The sequence below is a fragment of the Phycodurus eques genome, chromosome 16 (genome assembly GCF_024500275.1).
Source record: "Phycodurus eques isolate BA_2022a chromosome 16, UOR_Pequ_1.1, whole genome shotgun sequence".
In the NCBI taxonomy this organism is placed as follows: Eukaryota; Metazoa; Chordata; class Actinopteri; order Syngnathiformes; family Syngnathidae; genus Phycodurus; species Phycodurus eques.
In genome coordinates, this window is record NC_084540.1 from 4,178,933 (window position 1) to 4,206,558 (window position 27,626).

At 39.8% G+C, this 27,626-nt stretch overlaps 1 protein-coding gene across 2 annotated transcripts; it reads right to left on the bottom strand.

Annotated features, from left to right (window-relative positions):
• On the bottom strand, positions 1 to 27,626 carry pdxdc1 (pyridoxal-dependent decarboxylase domain containing 1). 2 transcript variants are annotated; one of them, XM_061700014.1, is made up of 23 exons: positions 27,447 to 27,626; positions 25,863 to 25,963; positions 24,500 to 24,568; positions 24,199 to 24,282; positions 23,854 to 24,000; positions 23,431 to 23,620; positions 23,210 to 23,278; positions 23,055 to 23,133; positions 22,860 to 22,944; positions 22,621 to 22,669; positions 22,426 to 22,527; positions 22,159 to 22,284; positions 21,305 to 21,355; positions 14,917 to 14,977; positions 12,474 to 12,544; positions 9,357 to 9,462; positions 8,988 to 9,162; positions 7,080 to 7,198; positions 6,845 to 6,966; positions 5,712 to 5,804; positions 5,447 to 5,543; positions 3,095 to 3,193; positions 1 to 2,920 (listed from the first exon to the last, which is right to left on the bottom strand). In XM_061700014.1, exons 2-23 carry the CDS (start codon positions 25,934 to 25,936, stop codon positions 2,688 to 2,690), a joined length of 2,301 nt encoding a protein of 766 aa, XP_061555998.1. In that variant the 5' UTR covers positions 25,937 to 25,963; positions 27,447 to 27,626; the 3' UTR covers positions 1 to 2,687. The 2 variants fall into 2 exon arrangements, with proteins under 2 accessions (XP_061555998.1, XP_061555997.1); XM_061700013.1 differs by having other exon boundaries at positions 23,854 to 24,003.

Below are 27,626 nucleotides of genomic sequence, written 5' to 3' on the forward strand. Positions count from 1 at the left end.
TTGGTCTATAGAAGATTTCATTAAATCAAGGTTCTTCATGAAAGATTGGACGGTTACAAAGTTAGTGACAGAACTTTACAATCATCTGACATGTAATCATGAAGCATGAGTTTCATTTTCATCATGTAAGAAATTATTTACAAGTGCAATAAAGGTGAATTGTTTCTTAATCCATTTTTATTCTTCCCACAATAATTTACCAACTCAATGCATTTCTATCCACAAATGTTTGTACTTCCATATTATATCTAAACCTTCCAGAATGATCTGGCTCAGAGAATTACAGTAAGACTTTAGGCAACGTACTTTTTAAATTTGATATAGATTTAGCAGTTAGTAGGCAAGGCTTATAAAAATAAAAGTATACCAGGCCTGACTAGTTCAATCTTTCACCAAGTTCCAAGTGATATTGATAAGCTGTCAAACAGAACTGTGGTCAATTTAAACAGGTTTCCTGCGCAATTGCACAAACCTGCCACTGAAAAAAAAAATTGTTGAATAAAGAAAAATGTATGTAAATGCTGTCATGTGCAAAATAATTTGATTTAAATGCATTCAGCAAGAATAATTAATATTTTCTATGGGGTATAATTTGGAAATGTACACTATCTAAAAATATCCTCTCTTGCTGCCTTGAGCTCAACATCTCCATAATCAGAAATTGTAAAAAAGTTCCAAGACTGCTGACACAAAAGATATATTTCAAGCCTGAAGTACCAGTTTTCCCCTTCAGTGTGGGCCAGATGATAAACCGCCACATCTACCAAGAGCTCTTGCGGCATTTGCTTCGTTCAGTGTGCAAAACGATTTGAGTTATAACAGGACAACTCGTGGCTGCTTCACCATGACAACAGGCCCACTCAAGATGCTGACAGTTCCTAGCTGAGAAGAACATCGCCTTGTTGGAGCAACCTCGCTACTAACCCGATCCTGGCTCCCTGTGATTTTTTTCAGCTTTCCCAAGCTCAATGGGTTTATCAAGGGGAGCCATTTCGAAGACATAGATGACATCCAGATGATGGAGCTACGGTAGATGCTGGAAGAATCCTTCCAAGAGTGCATGAAGACATGGTAGCGAAGGCGGCGGGGGGGGGGGGGGGGGGGGGGGGGGGGGGAATGCTAATGGACTCAAGGGGGATTAAATTTGTAGTTTTGATTTTAAATATCTTTTGTGACGCTAGTCCTCAAACTTTTATGGCAAACCTCATGTGTTTGTATCTCGAGTTCCAGCATCATGATGCAGGACTATGACATTAGAAAATGTTGAACGGTATTCCTCAAAGTACTTTCAGTTCAGGTGAGAAATTTTTGGCAACAAAAAAAAAAAAATGTAAAAAAAAAAAAATATATATATATATATTCACTTTCTGACAGAAGGCCATGATTAACTCATACACATTCTTTATAGTGTAGCAATTAAAGGTTTTTGTTTCAGTGTGGCTATGGCTGTAAAATTGTTGAAATTTATCAACTCTTGTCTTGCTGCAAAAAGATCAGTAGAAAACAAATGAATTTTAAATTTGGTATAGATACAATGTGGTTGTATTGTTTTCTAAATCTACTGTGTTACTTTCATCAAACTACCATGTTCTGGTGAAATTACAACATATACATTTTCATTTTTCTATGCTTGTACATATGCACCGACAGCATTATTTGTAATTTGTGTCATTCACTTCAATTTGCATAGCTGAAGTTAAAGTAGATGATACTTCTATAGATTATGTGGATAGATTTCTACAGTGTTGTGCAATCAAACGTGTCCAAAATCATTCTGGATGCAGTCAGGCTTTTCTGCATGATAATCACAGCAGTGCATGAAGCAGACCAGTTCTACTAAGCCATTCCCCATTTAGGTAGCGCTTTCTTCATGAAACTTAAGAGTCTCTTCCACTATGACCTTGAAATCTCCCACAGGGTTGAAAGAACAACCATCTAAACTAAAGGGTTTTAAAGGGGGGGAAAACAGCTCCTACTTATGGACTGCATTTTGAAACGTTACCATTTGTTATCCCTAATGATTTCATGTAGTGCAGCAAATAAGGGACATTTTAATCATCCCAAAATAAGCAACTAACCAATTGCACCCACGATAAAACATTTCACCAGCATGTGCAGTTTTTGTGCATGCCACTAATATGCTTGAATGTAATGCCAGCTATCTGCCAAGTCACTGATGGTGAAGATGTTCACTTAGAGAGCTCCCACTCAGTGATAGTGTAAATGTGAGCGTGAATAGTTCTTTGATTGTGTATCCTGTGATTGACTGGCGACCAGTCCAGGGTGTACTTTGCCGTTCAACCAAAATCAGCTGGGACATTTCTTTTGCAGCTCCTTGCAAGCCTGAACTGGAGAAGCCGCAAAGAAGATAGATAGACGGACGGATGGATGATGGATATCTGAGTCCATCTTCAGACAGTTTAAACAAAATTGTGTGTAAATACAATGTAAAATGCGACCACTGGTAATGTGAGTGTGATTAGGAAACGGCCTCACAGTGTTATAATATCCCTGTTTCTCGTCAACTTCAACTGACATCCTTTCCAACCTTTTTGGAAAGAGGCTCTTGACAATTATTCCAAACTAATTCGGCTACTTCACTTTCACAACAGTTAAATGCATAATTTACGTAGAACACATCTTTTTAATCAATTTAGCTGGTACCATTATTGGGATGGCTGGCCCTCTTAGCCCTCAAGCTTCCTTTCCTCCAAGAATGATTTGTCCTCCCCTTGGTCATGCTGTTTCTGCAGACTAGAATCCTGAATTTCTTTTGGAATGCCTTGACGTGCAGAGTCCTCCTCTGGTACACCTATAGAGGTTGATGTGTGGATGGCGGTTGACCCCTCAGCTTGTCCAATTGAGCCAGATTCACTGAAGGAGTCAGAGCCTGCACCTGAGCGCCGAAACAACTTCTGACCTGTGATGGAAAAGAGCACAAGGGAGCTGCGATGCATTTGGAAGCACAAAACATACATATCTACACACATGCTTCACAGTTGCAAGTGATGTTCTCCTTCCTCAAATGCATCACTGAGCATTGTCTGTCTGTCTGACACAGTCTGCTTGCAGTAGTAGTCGAACGTAGTGCTACCTTGCAGTCTCTCTGTTGACAAGGTGGAAGAATCTTTCAAGAGAGCTCTGCTTGCCTGGGCCTTCGTAGAGTACGTCACCTCTGTGGAGTCCAAGGAACCTATGTACAATAATTAATACAAGTATAAATCAGACCCATATTTAAGATGCACCACCAAAGTGACAATTGCCTTTTTCAGTACACAACAGAATCTTGAATGATTTAATGCTCTACCACTGTATTATCTCTGGAACTTTGCCCTAGCCTCGTGTGTTTCTTATCTGCATATGGATGTTGTCCACAGCAAGGCGATACACTTTATTTAAGAAGAGACTGAAGACAGCAAGAAAACAGACGACTGGAGCAAAGTTGACCCTGTGGAGTATAACACTGCACCTTCCAGAGCTGGACCCAATAGGATACACTAACATTAGCATGTGTTGACACAAAAGCAGGTTTAACCTCACCAGTGTCCTTTGGTAACCATCAACAAGCTTCAGTCATAATGATGGCTTCATATTTTACCGATGTTGCCAGGGCTTGACATTAACACCCCGGCAGTTGAAAAAGTTTGCTGAGAAAAACTTCACGTCTGCATATATATTAATTATTGTTACTGGCTAGATAAAATGTTAAATTTAACATGTTTAACTTGTATGTTTCCTGGAGCTCAACTCTAAACAGTACCAGCAAATAAAAGCAAATGAAATACAAAATGTGATCTGGGTTGTATGTGAGGATTTAAATTGCTTAAATTAAAACAAAGTGTAAAAACACAGCAGCTTTGCTCTTTATGAACTGAATTATAAAGTATAAAATGCTTTTTTAAAAAAAAAAGGAAACAAACAACAGTTTAACTTGGTGTCAATCACACGTTTTGGAGATCAGCCTGTCCAGTTAGGAAGCAACACTGATTCTGAATCAATTTCACCGGCTGTTGTGCAAGTGGAACAGACAATAATTAATTATCAAGACAATTCAAGGAAAGGATCAAGGAATGGTTCTGCAGGTCTTGACCACATACCATTTCCGTCTTCATCCTTTCTGGCTGATTATGGTTTCACTTTTTCATTTTGCCAGTGCTCTCATCACTAGAGGCATATTATGAGCTGGTGTCTACAACCCACAAGTTGCTCAGGCAGTGGAGCTCATCCAGGATGCTATCTCAATTGGCACTGTGGCAAGAAGGTTTGCTTGAGAGGATGGAGGAGATACCAGGAGACAGGCCAGTACACCAGGAGATGTGGAGGGCTGACTGAGGAGAACAATCCAGCAGCAGGACTGCTATCATCTCCTTTGTGCACTAAGGAACAGGAGGAGCACTGCGATAGCCCTACAAAATGACCTCCAGCAGGGTAATATTGTGCATGTTTCTGCTCGAACGGTCAGAACACCAAAACCATGAGGGTGCGATGAGGGTTCAACGTCCACATGTGGGGCGTGTGCTTACAGCCCAACACGATGCAGTTTGATTAGCATTTGCCAAAAACACTGAGATTGTCAGATTTGCCATTGGCGCCCTGTGCTCTTCACGGATGAGTGCAGGTTCACACTGAGCATGTGACAAGACGCGATAGAGTCTGGCGACGGCGTGTAGAATATTCTACTGCATGAAACCTCCTCGAGGATGAGTGGTTTGGCGGTGGGTGATGGTCTGGAGAGGAATTTCTTTGGAAGCCTGCACAGCCCTCAATGTGTTAGCCAGAGGTATCCTGACTGCCGTTAGGTCCCGGGATGGGATCCTCAGACCAATCGTAAGACCATATGCTGGTGTAGTGGGCCCCGGGTTCCTTCGAGATGCATGACAACACTACGCCTTATGTGGCTGGAGCGGTTCCTGCATGATAAAGGCATTGATGTTATGGACGAGCCTGCCCGTTCCCCAGACCTGAATCCAATTGAGCACATCTGGGAGATCACGTCTCGTTCAATCCACCAATGCCACGTCACACAACAGACTGTTCAGGAGCTGACTGATGCTCTGATCCAGGCCAGGAAGGAGATCCCTCACGAGAACGTCTGTCGTTTCATCAGGAGCATGCCCAAGTGATGTATGGCGTGCATACAGGTACACGGAGGGCACTCACACAACTGAGGCACATTTTGACTTGCCTTGAGGGATTTCCACAAAGGCCGATCAGTCTGTGATCTGATTTCCACTTTGATTTTGAGTATGATTCTGAATCCAGACCTCCATGGGATGAAGATTTTAATTTCCACTAATCATTGATAAATTGTTCCCAATGCATTCCACTATTTAATGAATAAAGATTTTCAAACGGAGTATCTACCGGTAATTCATTAAGCTCTATGATGTATTGTTGAAGTGTTCCCTTTATACTGTATTTTTGAGCAGTACATGTGCACACAAACCTGCCGCCAAGTTGAAGGTCCTCCCTTTAACTGAAGTTTGAACAGGAGAAAACCAGTTTAAAACAGAGCCAACCAAGGGAAGTTGTCTCAGCATGCCCTAAAAGACAGTACAGTGATTATTTCTAGGCACTGATTATCATTTCCCCCTTTTTGGCAAATTTAATTACCAACACTATATTCATCCTGGTTATAATGTACATCAAAATTCTCTGTTTGCGGGTTAAGGTTTAGGCAACACAATGTCATGAAGCCCAAATTCACTAACCTCTTCCATGAGTTTCTCATCACTGGCTTTTAGCAGCTCCAGCTCTGCCTCCCGAATGCCTTTCCTCACCACCTCTGTCATGTTCTCCAGTAGCTACATTGGAAAGAATCGATTTAGGATGGTACTACAACCACATATAGAAATGTTGAATCACTTACAATTTACAGATGCTCTTAACCTGCAATAATGGAGATTACCGGTATATTAAATAGTAAATTAACATACTTTTGTTGTGCTATTGTTTTCAACTTTTGTTTTCAACATTTTACAATTGAGTTAAAAATTTGCTTAAGCCTATTCAATATGTTTCACTATAACCCTATTTCAGCAATGAATTGTATTTCCTTGAGTATTATTATCCACATTTTTAACTAAAATAAAATGAATGCTTTTACAGCAACTTCAAGATTTACAATTTTGAAGAAGTGTGTTAGTTGTGTTCCTCAAGGAGTGAGTAACAGTCTCATGGAATAAAAATGCTGTAGAAAGATTTTGACTTTCATCAGGACTTGAATTTACATTTGAGGGAGCTTTTTAAATCTAAACCTCTGAACTTTCCTAAGTCATATATTTCATCCATTTTTAATATGGTTCAAGCCTTTTCACACACAAAAAAAGTAACAAAAGTTAGATTAGCCACAAAGCATTATCAGAAACATTTTTATGCAGTGGGTATATCCTTGTCCCAGCAGATAAGCTTGGCCAAAATGGGACCTGCAGCATGCATGCGTTTTGACATGAGTAGCTGCGCAGAGTGAATCTGGTGGTTTAGTTTAGATTTTGGTTTCTTTTACATAAAAAGCACATGGCAGATGCATACAGAATCAGAGTGATTATTCAAGCAAAACAATGGCCACCTGTAATATTCCCTGTGTATACCTCAAATAAATATGATCTACAATGCGATAATCAATATTTTTTTATTACAACCGTAGCAGCACTAAGTGTTACTTACCGCTAACTGTCTGTGCATCAACAACATGGCTCCTATGGTGAATTTCAAGACTAGAAAATTCTAAACTATATTAGTACTACTTACATTGGTCGTTGCGCATTAAATGACTCTGCTAACAACACTAGAGTCGCACAGGAGAAAGAACATAGGTGAGTAAAAATAACGGAATGCAGATTACTCTTCCATTCTCTTCAATGTCGCGTCCCAGCGTCATTACGGTTTCCACTAGCTCTGAAACATCAACGTCATCAGCTACCATGCTTATAAAGATGCAGTTCTCCTCTCTGGCAAACTCTTGGCCTAGGAAGAAAAATATATATGAAAAGAAAAGGTTTGAAAACCCCACAAAGAAAATTAAGCTATTTTACTGACTTCATTTTACTGATGACTCTACAAAATGAAGGGATACAAACCAGTGGAAAAGATGATGTCACTATCTAGCTCTTGTAGTTTTTTCAGCAGTTCAGCATTTATTTTCTTAATTTCCTTTGTTCTCCTGCTATCTTCAATTCCCTCCACTTGAGGCTCGTATCTGAACAGTATGGGACGAAACAGCAGGTGTGGTCATGAAAAGAAAAAGATGAGATGTGTATTAGTTAAAATTCGAATCATTTCTTTCAAAGCAAACCCCGAACACAGCCGAGACTCAAGAGCACATTTTGAGTCATTGTACCTAAACGAAATGAGTGTTAAACTCAACAGGACTGCGCCAATTCGATGGCTTGGTTGAGGTATTGAACTGATAAAATACACTCGATGAAGCAGTAAATCTGTAATTTCGAAAGGTAATCTTAACATGCTACCTGAAGCTTTATTGCTTAAAATTGTGGAGTTTATTACAATAGCAAAAATGTCAAATATAAAACACGGTTCGCCAAATGGTTGATCTGGCAGGCCAAGATTATGGTAGTGAAATCAAATTAGGGTAATTAAAACTAAGATCAGTCGTTACTGATGAGTTTTAATTTCATATTAATCCATGAAAAAAAAAAAATAATAATCAGTTCTAGGACTTAATTTGACTGTCTCCACCACATTGCTATATTTGGTAGACCAGTGGTTCTCAACTCGGGAGCCAAAAGGGGGTCACAGACCCATTTTGAGTAGGTCGCAGAGAGCTAGTAAAACATTTTACATATATTCCTGTTTTCCTGATTATTACCCCCCAATTCAGTACAGAGGCGTACTAAGTTCCCACACGAAACAGTGGAAAAGTGACAAGAAATGCTATTTCCTTGCTCTCTAGCCACTAGTTAACTCTCATGGCAAGCAATATGCCTTTCACAGTACAGTAAACTCATTTGAAACGGCATTTAAAAATGCAATATACCGTACATTTCAGAGGATGCTTTTAAACAATTTAAAGAATGCTTTATTATTCTTAACTTCTATCAAACTGGGTCACAACTTTGCAACAATAGGAAAATAAGTGAAACCGGTAGACCGTGTTTTTTTTTTTTTTTCACAAAAATATTAACATTTTTACTGCATCAAATTACAATACATAAGTCAAATAAAGGTGTGCTGTCGCACCCTATCCACAGACATGATCAAGATTAGAAAACCCACCATGGTAATATTTCAGTTAATGTTTTTGAAATGTTCTGCAATATTTCCAAGCATTATAAAAACCAAAACAATGAGCAAACCTATAAAAATATTTCAAACTCCTTGGACATAAGCCTACAGAGGCAAAATACAGTATACAGTACATTAGTCCCATAAGGGCTACAATAACTTGTGTGAACGGCCTCTGAAAAAATTACAAAGCTCAAAATTGTACACTGTGTTTGCTTCTGAATTAAAATGCACTTGAAAATATGAGCAAATAAAACGTATACGTCAGCAGAGTATGTTAACAGGGATCCTGTTGTGAAGTTCCGTTCAAACTTCTGCTTTTTTTTTTTTTTTTTTTTTTTCTCCTTTGTATGTCTGCTTTACAGTAACTACCATAAGACTGTAATTTCTCAGTTAAGGAGGTTTAATGCCAGAAGAGTTGACACAGCGCTGGAAGACAGTCTCTGCAGGGCGGCTAGAGAATCTCCGCCGCCCACTAGTTTATTTCTTCCTTTTAACTTGTCTTGGGTCTACGCCCTCGCAGGGATGTGACACAGCCCAACAATGTCTCAGCACTTTTCCGATGTGTGACTCAACGGTCTTAACTGTTTTTTTTCCTAGTCTGAGCAAGCTTAGGGTGCATAGATAGAGAAATTCAAGGCCGTAGCAGTGGAAAGTTTACAGATCAACTAAGACTCAGGCCTGAATCTAAAATATGTGCTTGAAGGAGACCCATCCTAACAATGTCTTGCATTATGCCTTACCCGACAGCTCCTAGTCCTGGCCAGCTAAGCTCGTCTATGTATCTGAGGTAGGGTGAGCGTCGGTGAATCTCCTCTTTGAAGTCCTGTCTGAAGGACATTGTGGAGGTCATCAAAGGCACCAGCTCCAACAACTTCTTAACCACATTGTCGACATCCTCAGGTTGAGTCCCTAAATCTGTACAAAATCATGAATTACAAAGTTTGCACAATAAGTTCATTATTATACATTTTTTTAAAAAGTACCAAAGAACAAAAACACCCTTTTAACATGGTATTTTTTAGCCTTACTGGAAATATTTACTGTACTGCTAGACAAAAAAATTAATAAAAAAATCTAGTCTTGTGGGTGGGCATTTCTGTGAGTCTTACCTGCGGCCGTCAGGAGTGGGCTGAACCGAACACAGGTGCCTTCATCTTCAAGCTCCACAACATCAACCCCACTAGCAGGAACCATCTGGGCGAGCTGCTTGCCAAGCTACAATTAAATAAATTACTAATATCATGTCATCATAAAATGACAAGTCAAGCAGACAGGAGACTTAATAAAGCACACATCTGCTTTTATGTCACACTAACAACATTCATTACAGTACTTACAGCAGGTACGAAAGTATTCAGACCCCCTTAAATGTTTCATTCTGTTATATTGCAGTCATTTGCTAAAATCATTTAAGTTCATTTTTTCCTCTCAATGTACACACAGCACCCCATATTGACAGGGAAAAAAACTCGAATTGTTTAAATATTTGCAGATTTATTAAAAAAGTACAACTGAAATATCACACAGCCATAAGTAGTTAGACCCTTTGCTGTGTCACATTTAACTGCTGTCCATTTCTTCTGATCATCCTTGAGATGGTTTTACACAGTCATTGGAGTCCAGCTGTGTTTGATTATGCTGATTGGACTTGATTAGTAAAGCCACACACCTGTCTATATAAGACCTTACAGCTCACAGTGCATGTCAGAGCAACTGAGAATCATGACATCAAAAGGAACTGCCTGAAGAGCTCAGAGACAGAAAAAAAAAAATTCTGCTGCACTTAAGGTTCCTAAGAGCACAGTGGCCTCCATAATCCTGAAATGGAAGACGTTTGGGACGACCAGAACCCTTCCTAGAGCTGGCCGTCCAGCCAAACTGAGCAATCGGGGGAGAAGAGCCTTAGTGAGAGAAGTAAAGAAGAACCCAAAGATCACTGTGGGTGAGCTCCAGAGATGCAGTTGGGAGATGGGAGAAAGTTCTAGAAAGTCAACCATTACTGCAGCCCTCCACCAGTCGGGGCTTTATTACAGAGTGGCCCGACGGAAGCCTCTCCTCAGTGCAAGACACATGAAAGCCCGCATGGAGTTTGCTAAAAAACACCTGAAGAACTCCAAGTTGGTGAGAAATAAGATTCTCTGGTCTGATGAGACCAAGGTAGAACCTTTTGCCGTTAATTCTAAGTGGTCTGTGTTGAGAAAACCAGGCACTGCTCATCACCTGTCCAATACAGTCCCAACAGTGAAGCTTGGTGGTGGCAGCATCATGCTGTGGGGGTGTTTTTCATCTGCAGGGACAGGACGACCGGTTGCAATCGAAGGAAAGATGAATGCGGCCAAGTACAGGGATATCCTGGACGAAAACCTTCTCCAGAGTGCTCAGGACCTCCGACTGGGCTGAAGGTTCACCTTCCAACAAGACAATGACCTGAAGCACACAGCTAAAATACCGAAGGAGTGGCTACAGAACAACTCCGTGACTGTTTTTGAATGGCCCAGCCAGCACCCTGACTTAAACCCAATTGAGCATCTCTGGGGAGACCTGAAAATGGCTGCCCACCAACGCTCACCATCCAACCTGACAGAACTGGAGAGGATCTGCAAGGAGGAATGGCAGACGATCTCCAAATCCAGGCGTGAAAAACTTGTTGCATCACTCCCAAAAAGGCTCTCGGCTTTTTTAGCTCAAAAGGGTGCTTCTACTAAATACTGAGGAAAGGGTCTGAATACTTATGGCTGTGTGATAGTTCAGCTATTATTATTATCTTTTAAATAAATCTGCAAAAGTTTCAACAATTCCGTTTTTTTCTGTCAATATAACAAATACTGTCCGCACCCACTGCAAGTCCTTCATTTACACCCCATAATGCCAGATACACGCTCTGGGTGGAGCAACTCTAAAACGCTGGCATTCAGTGTCAAATATAGACTTGTGTGTTTTCTCCCTTCAATTTAAGCACTTTTCCTCTTACCGAATTCAGAGGCACTTGAACTGCACTTCAAGTTTGGATGCAGTCACAATATACACCGCTGTATAAATGAATACACTTGTAACTTAACAGTGCAGAAGGAAAGATAGCTGTAGTAGTACAAGCCTTGACACAGGGGGAAAGTCACTATCACAGTTTACGTAAAGCACATTTTTAAAGTAGATTAGTACAAAGTGGAAAGAGATTTCCAGTAAGCTATCAAATGTATTTAAACTGTCACTGCTTTATGTTTTCTATTTTATTTTTATTTTTTTAACTCATGCGCCCATGTCTCATGCAATATGATTGCCAATAATGACATACACCTGTACATTGTGACGCCTCAACTCTCCAGGCAGACCAATCATTCCCATGCCTTTCCGGCACTTATTGAAGTAACAAGCAAATTGAGCAGGGTACCCAAACACTGTAGCCGCACAGTGAGACTAAACAAATGTTTTATTACAGCATTTTAGCAGTGATATTACTACTATTGGTGAGGAATATTAGCGATAGGTGACCTCTTTTGCTGTTTTTTTTGGTTTGTTTTTGTTCTTTTTAAACAAGACTCTCCAACATGTAAGGAGCGATTGTGCTTCAAACATGGTGCCAACAGACATTAAAAGACAAAGATGGGACCGACTTGATGAAGAGAAACAAGCGTAGGGCTCCCACTCATTACAACAACCACATTCATCGTACTGGTGTAATGGGGAGTTGAATATTTGTTGATTTGTTTTAACTTAAATTGACTGGATTAACTTTGATTTCAGAAAGTATACCGTTTCATACCTGGCATCATAAAAAAATCAACAACAAAAGTTTGAACATTTGTCAAAAATTTGAATTGTTAATGCTCTAAGTAAAAATGCAAACTGGGTGCTCGCCCTTTGAACTCAGCAACATTGTCAACTAGAGTTGAGAGCCTGGACCTTGGGTGCTTGCCCTTTGACCTCAGCAACTTTGTCAACTAGAGTTGAGAGCCTGGACCTTGGGTCCAGGAATGGGAAAGGTGCTGTCGGTTGAGTTATATTATTCAGGGATACACACAGTTTATCTAAAATAACCACCATGTTCAAAAATAAGAGTAGGCCTGGAACCAGGACACCTTTTGTAGACTAGATTGACAGCCCTGACAAAACATCTCCACAGACATAGCAGACCATGGCAGAAATCTTAATCTATAATCTTCAAATTATACAATTTAAATTACAATACTTCAGAAAAAAAAAAAAAAAGATGACTGCAAATCACGTACCCATCTATTGAACACATCAAGTACCTCCTTCTCCCCAGCACAGTAAGCCTCCACTGAACCACTGTTGGATGCTAACAAATAAGAAAGAGGGAATTAAATTTGTTTACCACTATTGACGTTTACTATCACGACTATATCCAGGTACTGGTCACCACTGGCGCCATACTGGATGTGTGAAGTCTTCACACTACAACCACAAATACAGCTTAACAGTGACAAATGATGGCAAATAAGTCTTTGTGAAGTTATCGAAAGGGATGACAGTCCCCTCCAAAGGTATTGGAACGGCAAGGTCAATTACTGTTTTGTTGTTTTATAAAGACATTTGGGTTCAAGGTGCTTTTATTGTCAATTTTTCAATATGCGTAACACAGAGAGGATTGAAATTACGTTACTCACGGGCCCGCGGTTCTACAAAAGACAGTACAAATAATATAAATATAAAAAGCAAAATAAAACTATGGTATAAAGTATAAAAAGTATTCACTGAAAGTGGAAATATCAAAGATCATGTGACGTGTGCAACATAGTCAACGTCAGAGAACCTTGGCAAATAAACAAATTAGATGAGAAAACCCCAATGCTGCTAAAGTGGCCAGTGCGACCCTGAGGCTGGTGTGTGTGTGTGTGTGTGTGTGTGTGTGTGTGTGAGAGATGAGATTTATATCGAGATGTGTTAAACAACTCAGGAAATAGCATCTTTTGTTTGAACCCACCTACTTGTCAAGTGAGCAAAAGTATTTGAATATGTGACTGATGGGCGTTTGTAGTTGCTCAGGTGTTGCCTTTTAGATTGATTGCTTAAACATTAAATAGTGCTTGTTTTTGGCTTTCACCTGTGGGAGAAAAGCTGAGAGAAGAGGGACAATCAATCAGAGATATTGCACAAACATTGGCCATAGCCAATACAACAATTTGGAATGTCCTGACGAAGACTACTACTGGTGTCCTGAGCGACGCCTTTGAAATTGACACACTTTCCCTTCTATTCTCGCATACGTCCTCTCTCTCTCTCGAGCAACTTCCGTCTTCCTTAACTCTTAATCTATCTTTTTATGGGGTAAAAATGTGACCACGTACAATATACTGTATATACAGCATCAAACGCCCAGCTGGATGCCTTGCGAGAGCCTGCCATAAACACCGCCCACCTTCATTGTAACATAGGAACATATTTGGAATGGCTGTAAACTGCGATGTTGCAACAGTGTGCGCCCAAAACCAGTGACAGACTCATTGGCCACTCATGGAAACAGTTGGAAAACCCCACACTCTACACAACAGTTCAAATCGGGTTCGGCCAAGTCGTTTGGTGTGTGGTAGCCTTTGTGCTGTTGACTTGCATTCAGCCAACCAATATGCCAACTGTCTTCAACGGCGTTAGTTAGAGAGTATGATGTCACATTGTCATCATACTGCTTTCCTGAAGATTTTATCTCCTCCAATAATTTCCCAAAGACATTAGCTATAATTTGTCACTGTTAAGCTGCATTTGTGGTTGCAATGTGAAGACTTGACACATCCAGTATGGCGCCAGTGGTGACCAGTACCCAGATGTAGACAAGTGACAGTAAACATCAATACATGCCCCACTCAAAGTATTGGAGAAGTGAGACCAATTCCTTATTTTTGCTGTAGAAATTTGGCTTTGAGATAAATATGACAGAAGCATTTCTTTCCAGTTATTTACATCTGGATTCGATAACTTACAATATTTCTTGTTTTCCGTGGTCTGTGCGTTCAAAGTCTGTTACAACTGTAGTTTTGTTTCTCTTCGGGACTTTCCAAATGGTTATATATATTGGTTCCAATTGATTTTCCAACTTCCGTCAGGTTATGAATTGCTTGTTTATCACCCAGAAATGCCTCTTTGTTTTCCATAATGGTTATATGGCTAATAACTAATATAAATGTAGTCTTCAAAGGCAAAAACTAAATCTGAGACTAAACACTGACATTCAACACTATTTGTTTGAATCAGTATAATTGGACATACCTGGGTGACAAGACACACCTGTCAGTCATAAGATCCTATAGTTTTTATTGAATCAAAGTATTGTGTATCATATTGAAAATAATTACTAAAAAGGTGATCTATTAGTCTCATATTAATATATTGATGTCAAACATATTTGCAGTCTACAGCAAGTATTTAAAAAACTGGGCTCACTGTTCCGATATCTCCGGAGGGGTGTGCAGGTTAAAAACACTTTAAAAAGGCCAACAAAAGTATTCATATGCATTGCAATCATCATGGACATAGCCACTACATCCTTTAACAACAAAACATGATGGTAGAACATTATGCACTGCAGAAACATAAACAAAGAGCTCTTACTATTCTGCCTGACAGAAAGTGACCATGTTTTTTTTTTTTAAACTGATAATATTAAGTTTCCCTAATTGTATATGTGGACATTATTTAACACTATGACTCCCTTACCTGCACTCATTTCCTGTGAAAACCTAAAGAGCACCACAGGAGAGTTGAGTTCATCCTCCACCTGTTAAGAGACAAACACAGAGACAGTCATCTGAAATTTGATGACCATTATGACCATATTTCAATATAGACAACTGCAAGGTATGCAAAGAATTAGCAGTTTAAAAGATGTTATGAAATCAGGGAGGTTTCTTAACACATATATACATTCTGTCCATTGTAACCTAACTACAGCAGCCCAACAACATTAGCAACTTTGGAAGAAATGACTGAATAGATGAATCGGTAATGTATTATACATACTTTCAAACTAAATACAGTTTAATTTGTTCCGTGACCAGGTTTTTATCTCAAATCACTCATATCTCCAAACATATTTCCCCATTAAAATGAATGGAAATGCAATTTATCCGTTCCACAGTCCCCAAAAAACACAATCTTTAAAATGTTTTAAAAAAAAAAAAGACAAGTAGCAGTATATTGTAAAATATAGTCAGAAAAACATAAAAAGAAGAGAATGTAAAGATATTAACTGGTTTTATGAAGTGTAATCAAGCCAAAAGTCTCAAACACACACGGAAGAATCTTTTGCGTGCCTGTACCTTCTGCCCGCCCACACACCCTCTTTTCATTGGAGAAACCCATCACCGATTACATCCAAGTGAAGGGTTGAAACAAACATCATGCTCGGGTGGAGTTCAACAGGAATAGTGTGCATGGGGTGTGTGGCATCAGGGTCATGAATAATTGATGAGGTATGTCTGCCATTGTCGTGTTTCATAAATTACCAGTATTATGACAACAAAAGTTTATACTAAATGAATGACCTCTTACGCATTATACTGGATGGTGAAAACTTCAGGTTTGTTTTGGAAGGAAGTGGTTTGTGACAAGTGTGTGCATGGTCTTTTATTTTCCTAATAATTTTAAATGAATTCAGTGAACAAAAGCAAGGCAAAGGGATTCCAGAACACTGAAGCAGCAGAATTGATTTTCTGCAAAACTGCTTCCGTGGTTTTAGGAGGTTAGTCACAGTGGTTGACCATTAAGCCTGCGGAACAGAACTCCTAATGCAAATGCATTTTCTTGATAAGTATAAATGAAATCTCACTTAACTTTGGTGATTGGGTAACATGGCTCTCTAAAGTCTTAAATAATTACCAAATTATAGTGGAATATATTTCATTACCCTTAGATTTTTACATTTCACCTGGAGGTATAGGCTAAAAGGACTGAATTTATACAGTGCCTTTCTAGGTTTAGTGTAATTTCAAGCTCTTTTTACATTGTGTCTTAATGACACATTCACACAATTATGGTTGGCGCTGAAAACTTAAGGGTCATTAAGACCCATGAGCAGTGATGAGATGGGGAGCAGTAGCTCTTCTGTCGGGATTTAAGCTTTGGAACCAAAGGGTCAGTTCGAGTCCCTATGTGTACAAAAAAAATTTTAATTGTAGGAGAGCTGCTTGTCGACTTTGTGACTACTGTCAATGTGGCCTTGAACAAGACACGAATCCACCCAGCGAAAGCGGTTCTCTTGTTTCCTACCAGTGTGCAACAAAAATATATAGCAGACTGTGCATATCATTATAATACATAGATTTTCTTTATTTATTATTAAAAACAACAGCTTATGAAACATTCATCAATTATTCATGACACGGGAAATTTCTTCCAAAGGCAACAAAAATAATGAGTATAAAGAGGCATTCCCTGAAGTACCTCAAATAACATGCCTTGTCCACATCCTAAACAATTAGGAAGAAGTGAACAGTCCATCAGCCAATGGAGACCCAAATACTGCTGAGCTAATGTGGGTGGAAAATGGTTAAGAGTGAAAGAGAGATAGAAAAGCAAGAGAAAGGCGCAAATGGCAAAGACAAGAGTGAGGGACACAGGCAGACACTTGGCTACAAAGACGGAGCGGAGACTCCCACCTACAATAGAGAGCATGAGAGAGCCCAGAACATCTCGAAGAGAAGACCCAGAGATGGGCGGGATCGGTGACACGATGGCCTGCAACCAAGGTAACCCGTACTGGCTATTATACAAAAAAGTACTTAGATACACAATCCTACACACATTTTACTAACACTCGGGCTTCCACGAGTACAACAAATGTTTCTCTACCTCTGGGATCTGCTTATTTAACTCATTCACTGCCAGCTCTCTTCCAGTAGCTGCCTGTTAATGGCAGGAATGAGTTAAATGTGAAGCTCAACGGAGCGGAAGCACAACAACAACACACTTACGTCATCGATGCGAGAAAAGTAGGCGGAAGCGAAGCGCATATTTTTTAGTCAAGAAGCGGGAAAATGGCGATGCTACTATTCTTGGATACTGCAGTTAAACACGGCAAAAAAACTGGGAGAAGATAAAGGAGAGAAAAAAAAGACAAAATGCCAAAAGTTTGGGAGCATTACAGACTGAGCAGAAAGGCTAACACCGAATTTCTCCTAACTACCACAGAGCTATGACTGCAGTTGACTTGTCACATTGCCATATTTCAATTTTTACAGTACTGCAGTGATCATCTACGTCTTTGAACCACACAGCGTACACTATTTAGTGATATAACTACTGCCTTTTTCTGTGACTATTTCCAGCTGCCTCGCCAATTTGATTGACAGTTGGAGCGCATCCAATTGATGGCCGTTACGTACCTAATAGCGCTCCTTAAGCGCAACTTTGGTTAATAATGTGGTTACTTTTCATCTGTTGGGAGCCTGGAGAGAAGTGTGTTTTAGAGTGGGGTTTTGATAAGTGTACGCCAATAGCTACAGGATACAGACACTGAGAAATATGGCCAGTGAACTACCATCTGATCTGTAAGTGGCTACATTTTGAGTCATGTAATGTAGGTGAAAAAAATACAAACCCGAGTCCAATGAAGTTGGAACATAAATAAAAACAGAATACAATGATTTGCAAATCATGTTCAACCTATATTTAATTGAATACACTACAAAGACAAGATATTTAATGTTCAAACTGTTCAACTATTGTTTTTAGCAAATAATCATTAACTTGGAATTTTATGGCTGCAACACGTTCCAAAAAATCTGGGACAGGTGGCAAAAAAGACTGAGACAGTTGAGGAATGCTCATCAAACACCTGTTTGGAACATCCCACAGGTGTAGGGGCTAACTGGGAACAGGTGGGTGCCATGATTGGGTATAAAAGGGGCTTCCCTGAATTGCTCAGTCATTCACAAGCAAAGATGGGGCGAGGTTCACCTCTTTGTGAAAAGTGCATGAGAAAATAGTCCAACAGTTTAAGGACAATGTTCCTCAATGTACAATTTCAAGGAATTTAGGGATTTCATCATCTATGTTCCATAACATCATCAAAAGGTTCAGAGAATCTGGAGAAATCACTGCATGTAAGTGGCAAGGCCGAAAACCAACATTGGAATGCCCGTGACCTTCGATCCCTCAGGCGGCACTGCATCAAAAACAGACATCATTGTGTAAAGGATATCACCATATGGGCTCAGGAACACTTCAGAAAGCCAATGTCAGTAAATATAGTCCGGCGCTACATCCGTAAGTGCAACTTGAAACTACTATGCAAAAGCAAAAGCCATTTATTAAGCCGCTGGCTTCTCTGGGCCCGAGCTCATCTAAGATGGACCGATGCAAAGTGGAAAAGTGTTCTGTGGTCCGACAAGTCCACATTTCAAATTGTTTTTGGAAATTGTGGACGTCGTGTCCTCCGGGCCAAAGAGGAAAAGAACCATCCGGACACAAAGTTCAAAAGCCAGCATCTGTGATGCTATGGGGCTGTGTTTGTGCCAATGACATGGGTAACTTACACATCTGTGAAGCCCCCATTAATGCCGAAAGGTACATACAGATTTTTTTTTTCATACAGATGCCGCCATCCAAGCAACATCTTTTACATGCTTATTTCAGCCAGACAATGCCAAACCACAATCTGCATGTGTTACAATAGCGTGGCTTCATAACAAAAGAGACTAGACTGTCCTGCCTGCAGTCCAGACCTGTCTCCCATTAAAAATGTGTGCGGCATTATGAAGTGTAAAATACGACAACAGAGACCCCGGACTGTTGAACAGCTGAAGCTGTATATCAAGCAAGAATGGGAAAGAATTCCACCTACAAAGCTTCAACAATTAGTGTCCTCAGTTCCTAAACATTTATTGAATGTTAAAAGAAAAGGTGATGTAACACAGTGGTAAACATGACCCTGTCCCAGCTTTTTTGGAATGCGTTGTAGCCATAAAATTCTAAGTTAATGATTATTTGCTAAAAACAATCAAGTTTATCAGTTTGAACATTAAATATCTCGTCTTTGTAGTGTACTCAATTAAATATAGGTTGAACATGATTTGCAAATCGTTGTATTGTTTTTAATTTATGTATAACAACGTCCCAACTTCATTGGAATTAGGGTTGTAATTGCGAGTGATGTGTTCAGTACTTGTCACATTTTACACATTGTGAAATGTGACAAAGTTGGTCAGAGAGGACTTTAGAGTAGAATGGGTCATGTACCCAAACTAAATGAAGGTACAGTTGTGCTCATAAGTTTACATACCCTGACAGAAGTTAAGATTTTTTTTGGGCCATTTTTCAAAGAATATGAATGATTTAAAAAAACATTATTATTTTTTTCCCCCCACATGGTGAGTGCTTGGGTGAAGCCATCTATGATCAAACAACTGTGTTTACGCTTCTTAAATCTTAATGACAACAGAAACTACGCAAATTACCCTGATCAAAAGTTTACATACCCCAGTTTTTAGTACAGTGTATTGCCCCCTTTAACATCAATGACAGCTTGGAGTCTCTTATGGTGGTTGTGGATGAGGCTCTTTATTTTCTCTGATGGTAAAGCTGCCCATTGTATGAACAGGATGCTTGAGATCTTCCCGGTGTGGCTCAATGATATTGATGTCAGGAGAGTGAGATGGCCACTCCAGAGTTTCATTCTTCACTTTATTCTGCTGTAACCAATGACAGGTCGACTTGGCTTTGCGTTTTGGATCATTATCATGTTGGAATATCCAAGTACCTCCCATGCGCTGGTTCTGGGCTGATGAGTGCAAATTTTCCTCTAGTATCTTTTTGAGAACATGCTGCATTCATCTTGCCATCAATTTTGACCAAGTTTCCTGTGCCTTTGTAGCTCACACATCCCCAAAACATCACTGATCCACCTCCATGTTTCACAGTAGGAATGGTGTACTTTTAATCATAGGCCTTGTTGACTCCTCTCCAAATGTAACGTTTATGGTTCTGGCCAAAAAGTTCCATTTTGGTCTCATCACGCCAAATGATTTTGTTCCAGAGGTTTTGAGGCTTGTCTCTGTGCTGTTTGGCATATCGTCAGCGTGATTTTTTTTTGGCATTGTGCATCTTGAAACATCCACTTTTTTTTCAGAGTCCTGTATTTCAGCTGAAGTCATCTGTGGGTTTTTCTTTGCATCTCAAACAATATTCCTGGCCGTTGTGGCAGGAATTTTTGTTGGTCGACCTGATCGTGGTTTGGTTTCAACAGAATCTCTCCTTTTCCACTTCCTAATTAGACTTTAAACACTGCTGATTGTCACTCTCAGTTCCTTGGATATCTTGTATCCCTTTTCTGTTTTATACAGTTCAATTACCTTTTCCCCTAGATCCTTTGACAATTATTTTGCTTACCCCATGACTCAGAATCCACAGATGTCAGTGCAAGGGTCTGTCAGGAGCCCAGAAACTCACTGAACCTTTATACACACACTGATTACAAGCAGACAGATCACAGGTGTGGATGGTTACCTTTAGTAGCCATTCAAACCCATTTGTGTCAACTTGTGTGCATGTTATCAGGCCAAAATCTCAAGGGTATGCAAACCTTTGATCAGGGTCATTTGTGTAGTTTCTGTTGTCATTATGATTTAAAAAGAGTAAAACACAGTTGTTTGATAATAAATGGCTTCAGCCGAGCACCAACTATGTGTGAAAGAAATACTTCTGTGTTATCATTCATATTCTTTGAAAAAATGGCCAAGAAATCTTAAATTCTGTCAGGGTATAGAAACTTATGAGCACAACTGTAATATTTGTGTTTCCTCTCAAGGTGTCTTCATTTTAGTTAAGTTAGTCTGGTCGTTACCAGAGCTTCACAATACTGAAAACCTGTCATATCTGGAAAAGGTCTTGACCAATTCTCTCAAGTTCTCCTTTTTACAGCTACACACACACACACACCATTCAGAGATGGTTAAAAACATATACTTCTACAGACCACAGGGTAACAACAGTGCACGTAGTGTGCACATCTCTTGATACGGTCTGGTTGGTCTTCACGCAAAGCTACCGAACTGGTCTTTAGTTTAGATTTGATTTGATTATGTCAGAAAATTATGTTATCACCTACCGATGTTTTGATGGCGCTCACAGATTTGAGGTTGTGTAGCAATTGTTGACTCTGTTGATGAGACAAAAAAAATATATGATTGCTCAACATAGCAACAGAAAAGATCAGTTAACTCCAAAAAATGACAATGAAGTAGAGCTACTGACTCTGTGCGCTGTAAACTAGTCTTTCAGTAAGGTTGGCGAATAAAGCACAAACTACTTGTAATAGCCAAATCTTACAATGTACTGTATTCAAGATCAGGGGTGTCCAAACGTTTTTGCCAAATGCCGTATACAGAAAAATCCAAGGATGCGATAAGGTAAAGATATATAAAGCAATTGTATATTGCTTTATATATGTGGTATATATGTAAATATTTTCAAACAGCCAGGTGGTAAGGCAGAAAGTAAATTTTCTTGATGTTTGGAAGATCAGTGGCCCTAAAAAAAAAAAAAAAAAAAAAAAGTAGCATAATCACATCTCCACAATTCAGAACAAAAACAGGAACAATGTGTTGCTGTTTTTTTCCTTTTTGAATTCTGTTACTGTTTCTTGTTTCTCTCCATTTGCTCTTGTTGCTCACCTTGAAACATAACAGAATGTATGGCGTGTACTATGAATGGAAATTTTGCTACTAGTTTAGTCACTTGTGATTGGGGGAAAACAAGGAAGTGAGATGTGAGAACAGATTATTGTTTTTCCCGTTCAACCTTGCTATCCAGAAAGTAAAAGAAAGTAAATGGTAGGGCGCAGGCAAACCACATGGGGTGTGTGGGGTTTTCTGCAGGCCGCTGAAGGCCCCGGGGTCATAGCGTGGGATAGTTTGGACACATCTATGCTAGATATATGGCAATGTAATGTTTTCTGCTCACCAGTGTGGTGGCGTGTCTTATCTTTTGTATGATTCCACTGTAACCAAGGTACTGCAGAGACAACCAGAGCGGTAATGCTCGCAGCTTCTCAACAGGCTGACTGGAGGTTAACCCTGCAGCCAGGGACTATGACAAAACAGAGACATAGACAGAATTGATTCATTTACAGATAAACATACCATACTATGGAATATAACTCATCTTGATTAGATATATCTGTGTATGCAAAAAAATGCTGGAAAAGTTGTTTAAGTACTAGCAGCCTACCAGTGCTGGGTCTTCATGTCTGTACAGAGTGACAGCGGTTACAGCTGGTAGTCCAAGCCATGGACCTGGTGTCAACGTCATACTGTCACTTCTGGTTGCTGCCTGGATGGGAAAATTATCAGCTCAATACAACACTGAGTATACATTTGTGTATGGAGAGTAAATTAATGAGATGATGAGAGCATTTGAGTTTACCATAACAGCAGAGGTGGCCTGACCCAGCACCAGCGTCGCAAGGTTAACCCTGAAGATGAAGCAGGTATAACAATGCATATCTTTAAATACCATAAACAAATACAGTAGTGATAACAGAACAGCAAATTATTCTGGGCACAAAAATGTTATACCGATGTTAATCAACACTTCCGCCTGAGGTATGCATTTAATTTTTTTTAAATGAGATCACGACCATCAGATCATATGAAATGTCTCACCCCTCCACATGGAGCCACATTTTGGACTGATCACACAGGTCCCTAAGGCGCCCCAACTTGTCAGTGTGACCTGCCCCAGGGGTACCTGGGGAAAAAAAATAACCCAAAAATTTAAAACATACATTACTATGACATGAAAACTTTCTTCAATCCTTATAATAAACATACTGTGTGAATAGTGGTTTTTTTCTTTACCTGCATTGGCGATTAACAACAAAGGAAGCTTTCCACTTTCAATGTCCTCTTTGATTAGTTTATCCAATAGAGCAATATCCTGTGTGTACAAAATAAGATGCGTATATATTTCCCAACCGGTTTCCATTTAACTACATTTATGTGTATTCTCTTACCATTTGATGTTGGGATCCAAAGAGGGTGTTGCATGGGACTGTGCACAAACTGGAGAGCGGCAGGGCAAGCTAATGACACAGAGACTGACATTAAAATAAGACATGAGTGCAAACTATTGCAACATTCCGACGTGTTTCGACAGTGAACGTGTACAAGGTCACAACATCAAAACAAAACTCGGTGAGCTTTAAGCATAAATGAGTGTTTGATTTCTACCTACCTGGTTGCACAGATGCTGTCCTAGCCCAGATCTGCTTGATGTGCTCTGGTAGATGACTGGCTGCTTTGAGCTGAGGACAGCGTAGCCCTCAGAGGCATAATCGTCATAGCACGCGTTGATGACCAGTCGACATACTTTGACCAGGCCTTCTCTGTCATCCTCGTGGAAGTAAGCTGAACCATTCTCATATCTAAACATCAGAGTAGGCAGTTGTGTTTAAAAAGCCAAATCTTAAGATAGATGCGGAGACAGAAATAATGTTACGTAGAACAAATGACAAAGACACCATTCCAGACCCAATGATTTTGATTCAAATTACAGTTATTATACAATGTAACCTGACTGAAGACTGTTAAAACTGCCGTGTCTAGAGCCTCTAACTGCAACGACCAAACACAATCATGAGTTGAATTTTGAGATTACCTGAACAGTCTACAGAGCCACAGTGTGGTATCAGACAAGATCCGAGTGGTCAGCTTCCGCAATCGCTCTCTGTCCAGCACTGAGATGTAGGCTGCCAGGCTGTGCCCTAGTAGTGCTATGTGACCCTGTTCACCCACATTCTGCATCCTACTGGACACACAAAACAGAAAGCTTATTTATCTTTTTTAAAAATGACTGATGTCTAGCACTCGATTATTCACCATTCCTCAAAAGAAATACAGATGTCCTTTTGTTTATAAAAGGTTCCCTTGCTGAAAAATCTTTCCTATGGGCAGGGGAGGGGGCAGTGATAAGGGTGCCGTGAATAAACAGTTTACCACTTACTGTGGGTTTGGCTTGTCTTCTCCCTCCTCCTCTTCATGGATGAGGCTGTGAACAAGGTGCAGTATGGTGGCAACATCTTGACCACTGCACAGTAGAGGATCAAGGATTCCACATTAAACTTTTGATCGTTGTTTGTTCGTTTACACATGATCAACCATCATTTTCATGTCATGATAAATTCATTTTGGCAAATCCAGAATGCCAATTTTTGTCAAGTCATCGCATGTTAGCATGCACATTTATTGAAAGTGAATGTGTGTGTGTGTGTACGTGTGTACATGTGTTCGCGTGCGCGTCTTACTCTCCCTGAAGGGGGCCAGGTATGCTGGTTCTACTGAAGAGTGAGCCCTCCGTTCTTCCCTCCAGGCCTCTAGTTGATAGAACACCACAAACACGTTTATATGCACGCATGAATCGGTTTACAGACATTGTTCTTTCTACTTTTTGACATTCCTCTGTGAAGCCCCAGTATGTATGCACGGGGTCTAATTCCATCGTTGGCCAAACCTTGTCTGCCACCGCTACGTTCGGTGTCAATGATGCTCCTTTCTGCTTGTTTAGCTGAAGGGATTGAAAAAGGAAGATGAGGCTGCCTCTTGCTTGTTGCTAAGTGGTGCAAGCAAACTGGTTAAAAGGCATACTTTTACAGCTCCGTAAAGCTTTTACCTGCGGTCATTTTTTTAAAATTATTTGCACAAAGGAGATCCGCCTTAGCTCATGTAGTTATGGTGGTACGTTTTGATTAAGCCTCTTGAAGCAAAGAAGGTTTCCAGCCAGAAAAGGTTCATGTTTTGAGGCTTCAAATACACAAGACACATCCTGGACAGAACAATTATTTAACCATCAACAGTAAAAATTCACATTAGTGAGACGTGTGTGCTGTGGTTCTCAAGGATATATCCATGTGCTAACCACATTTAACTTTCCATGAGTTCGTAAAAGGAAAACGTTTGCGCTGTGTTGTTTCATCACAAAGAAGTCAAAATACTTAAAATACAATTATTTGTTCCCAATTAGAAAACGACTCCCAAATCGATGACTTAAGTGTCAAATGATACAATCGCCAAAACATCTCAACACTAAAAAATTTGAACGGGTCAGCAGAGCCTCTTAAAAGGTTAGGTCCTTCACCAAACCGAACCACTATTTGAAGAACTGTGGCTTCAAACATAAATGTCGACAATGATGCAAGCCTCGATATGCGCTTTACTAAATACTTCCTGGATTACTGGAGACATATACCACAACGTTACTACGAAGGTCCAGTCGTAATTATTGGATGCTGACCCGAAGTAGAATCTTCTGCTAATAATGGATTAAATCAATTCAGATGGTATGCTTTGAAAACAAACGTTTCGCTCCTCTGGTCACTATTTTAAATGTATTGAGTCATGACACATTTATGATCTTGTCTATTTCTGTGGTGCCCAAAACCTTTTTTAACGGGGCCCCCACTTTTTGGATCTGAAACATTTGGAGCCACTTCTGGATCCCTGTACATTCCAAATATATTTGAGCTCGACCCCAGCAATGATAAGCGGTTCCGAACACGGATGGAATATGTTGCTTTGAAAGTTGACCACATCGAAGTTTGACCGGCATCACGTACAAGATCAGTGTCAAACTTTGAGCTACCATTGTACTTCAATAGACTTAGGGCTCACATTTGTCCATCTCCCAAGAGCCTCATGGCTTCAGTCAGATTCTTGCCCACTTGAGCCAGTGTGGTGTCCACCATCTTGGAAGATGTCTGCCTGCGTGTGTGCTGGGAAAGGATAAAAGACAGTGTCTTGTGCAGTAAGCATATAAAGTATACACTTATTGTTATTCCCAACATACAAAACGCAACAAGAGTTTGAAAACATTATACACAGGTGCAGAGCAATGAGGCCAAAAATCAGAAGACAAATATAAATATGTTTTTATGTTTTTCTCAAATTCATTTCAAATATCAATTTCAGAATCATTTCAAATGGTAAACTGCGTTTTACTTAGAAGGAGGAGTATCTCTGTCGCAGCAACCCTAGATATTGTATGTGAACAAACATCGGTGGAACCGTCCTGTACTCATCTCGTGTCATATTGGCAAATTGGCGCTATCACTACTGTTAAGAATTGTGTGCAGTGGTGGCATGAACTTAATGCACATTAACATGATCAGACACGATCAACCATTGGCTTGGTCTCTTTAAAGGTGACACTGAGGAATTTCTGTTCACTGGAACATCTGTTCAAAATATAGGCAACATTGTAAATAATCTGTTATGTTAGAGGCACAGTTTCCTTGTAAATGTTGGTTAAACATCTGATTTATATGACGTTAGGCTCATGCAGCGTTTCACTCTATAATAATATAATAATGCATTTACTTCATGGGCGCTTTTCAGACCATATAAGGACACCATAAAATCAAAAAGTAAACTCAAAGTAAGGCATGTGTTTGAGTTACAAGTTACACATGCCGGAACTCAAACAATAACCCACAGGTATCTTTTTCTTAGCTGTTCTGTAGCCAAAATAGATATGAAAAGACAGATCACATGTTTGTAATGCGTGACTTTACAAAATAAAATAATACAGTCGGTTGGCCATCATGTGTTTCTCTGTTCACTAAGTCAACCCAAGAATACAACAAAAGGGATTGTATGTCATGTCAGACCTGAAGGGTTGAATTCAATACAGCAGCTTCATGGGTGTGACTCTAGCACTGCCTGACAAGAGTTTATTTTGAAAAGCAGACTGCGAGTTCGATTTATTTAGGACTTACCAACAGCAGGTATGATGCTCTTAAGTAAGTAAGTGATTAAATGAGTAAATACATAGTTTTCCTAAAAGGCAGTAACATTAAAATCAAATAAAGACGAAAGATTCTTTAAAAAAAAACAGCTTGACATACTTTGATTTAAAATAATAATAATAATTTTTAAAAAAGGAAGCTCAACATAGGACCTAATAGCATAATATTTAAATCTACCAACATTTACACGCTGTCTTTTGACAGGTGCACTGCTGCTGCGCTGTGACACTCCTTCCGCGGAAGAGTCGCAAAGTAAGCCGCTGCCTTTGCTTTGCTTATACGGCGATAATACCGATGTAAAGGTGCTGAATGTGTCACAATACATTGGCCCAAAGGAGGATTTAAACGAGCCCTCTACGTGATGTGGTATGTGGTGTGTAGTATGTAGTCTTGACAGACGAATGCCAGTCGGCTAGCTAGCAACACGCATGTTGTTTAAGAGCTTCTTTACCTTCACCGACTCCAATGAAAACGACCCACTATCTGCGATGAAAGGACAAGCCTATAGTAAAGAATTTCCAGGAAGTCCCGTCATGGAGCTTGCTTGAAGAAAGACTGAAGTGTGGATTTGGAAGTGTTTCCTGCTCTTTCTGTGGTGTCAGACAGGCGTTATTAGGATTCCCACATAGTT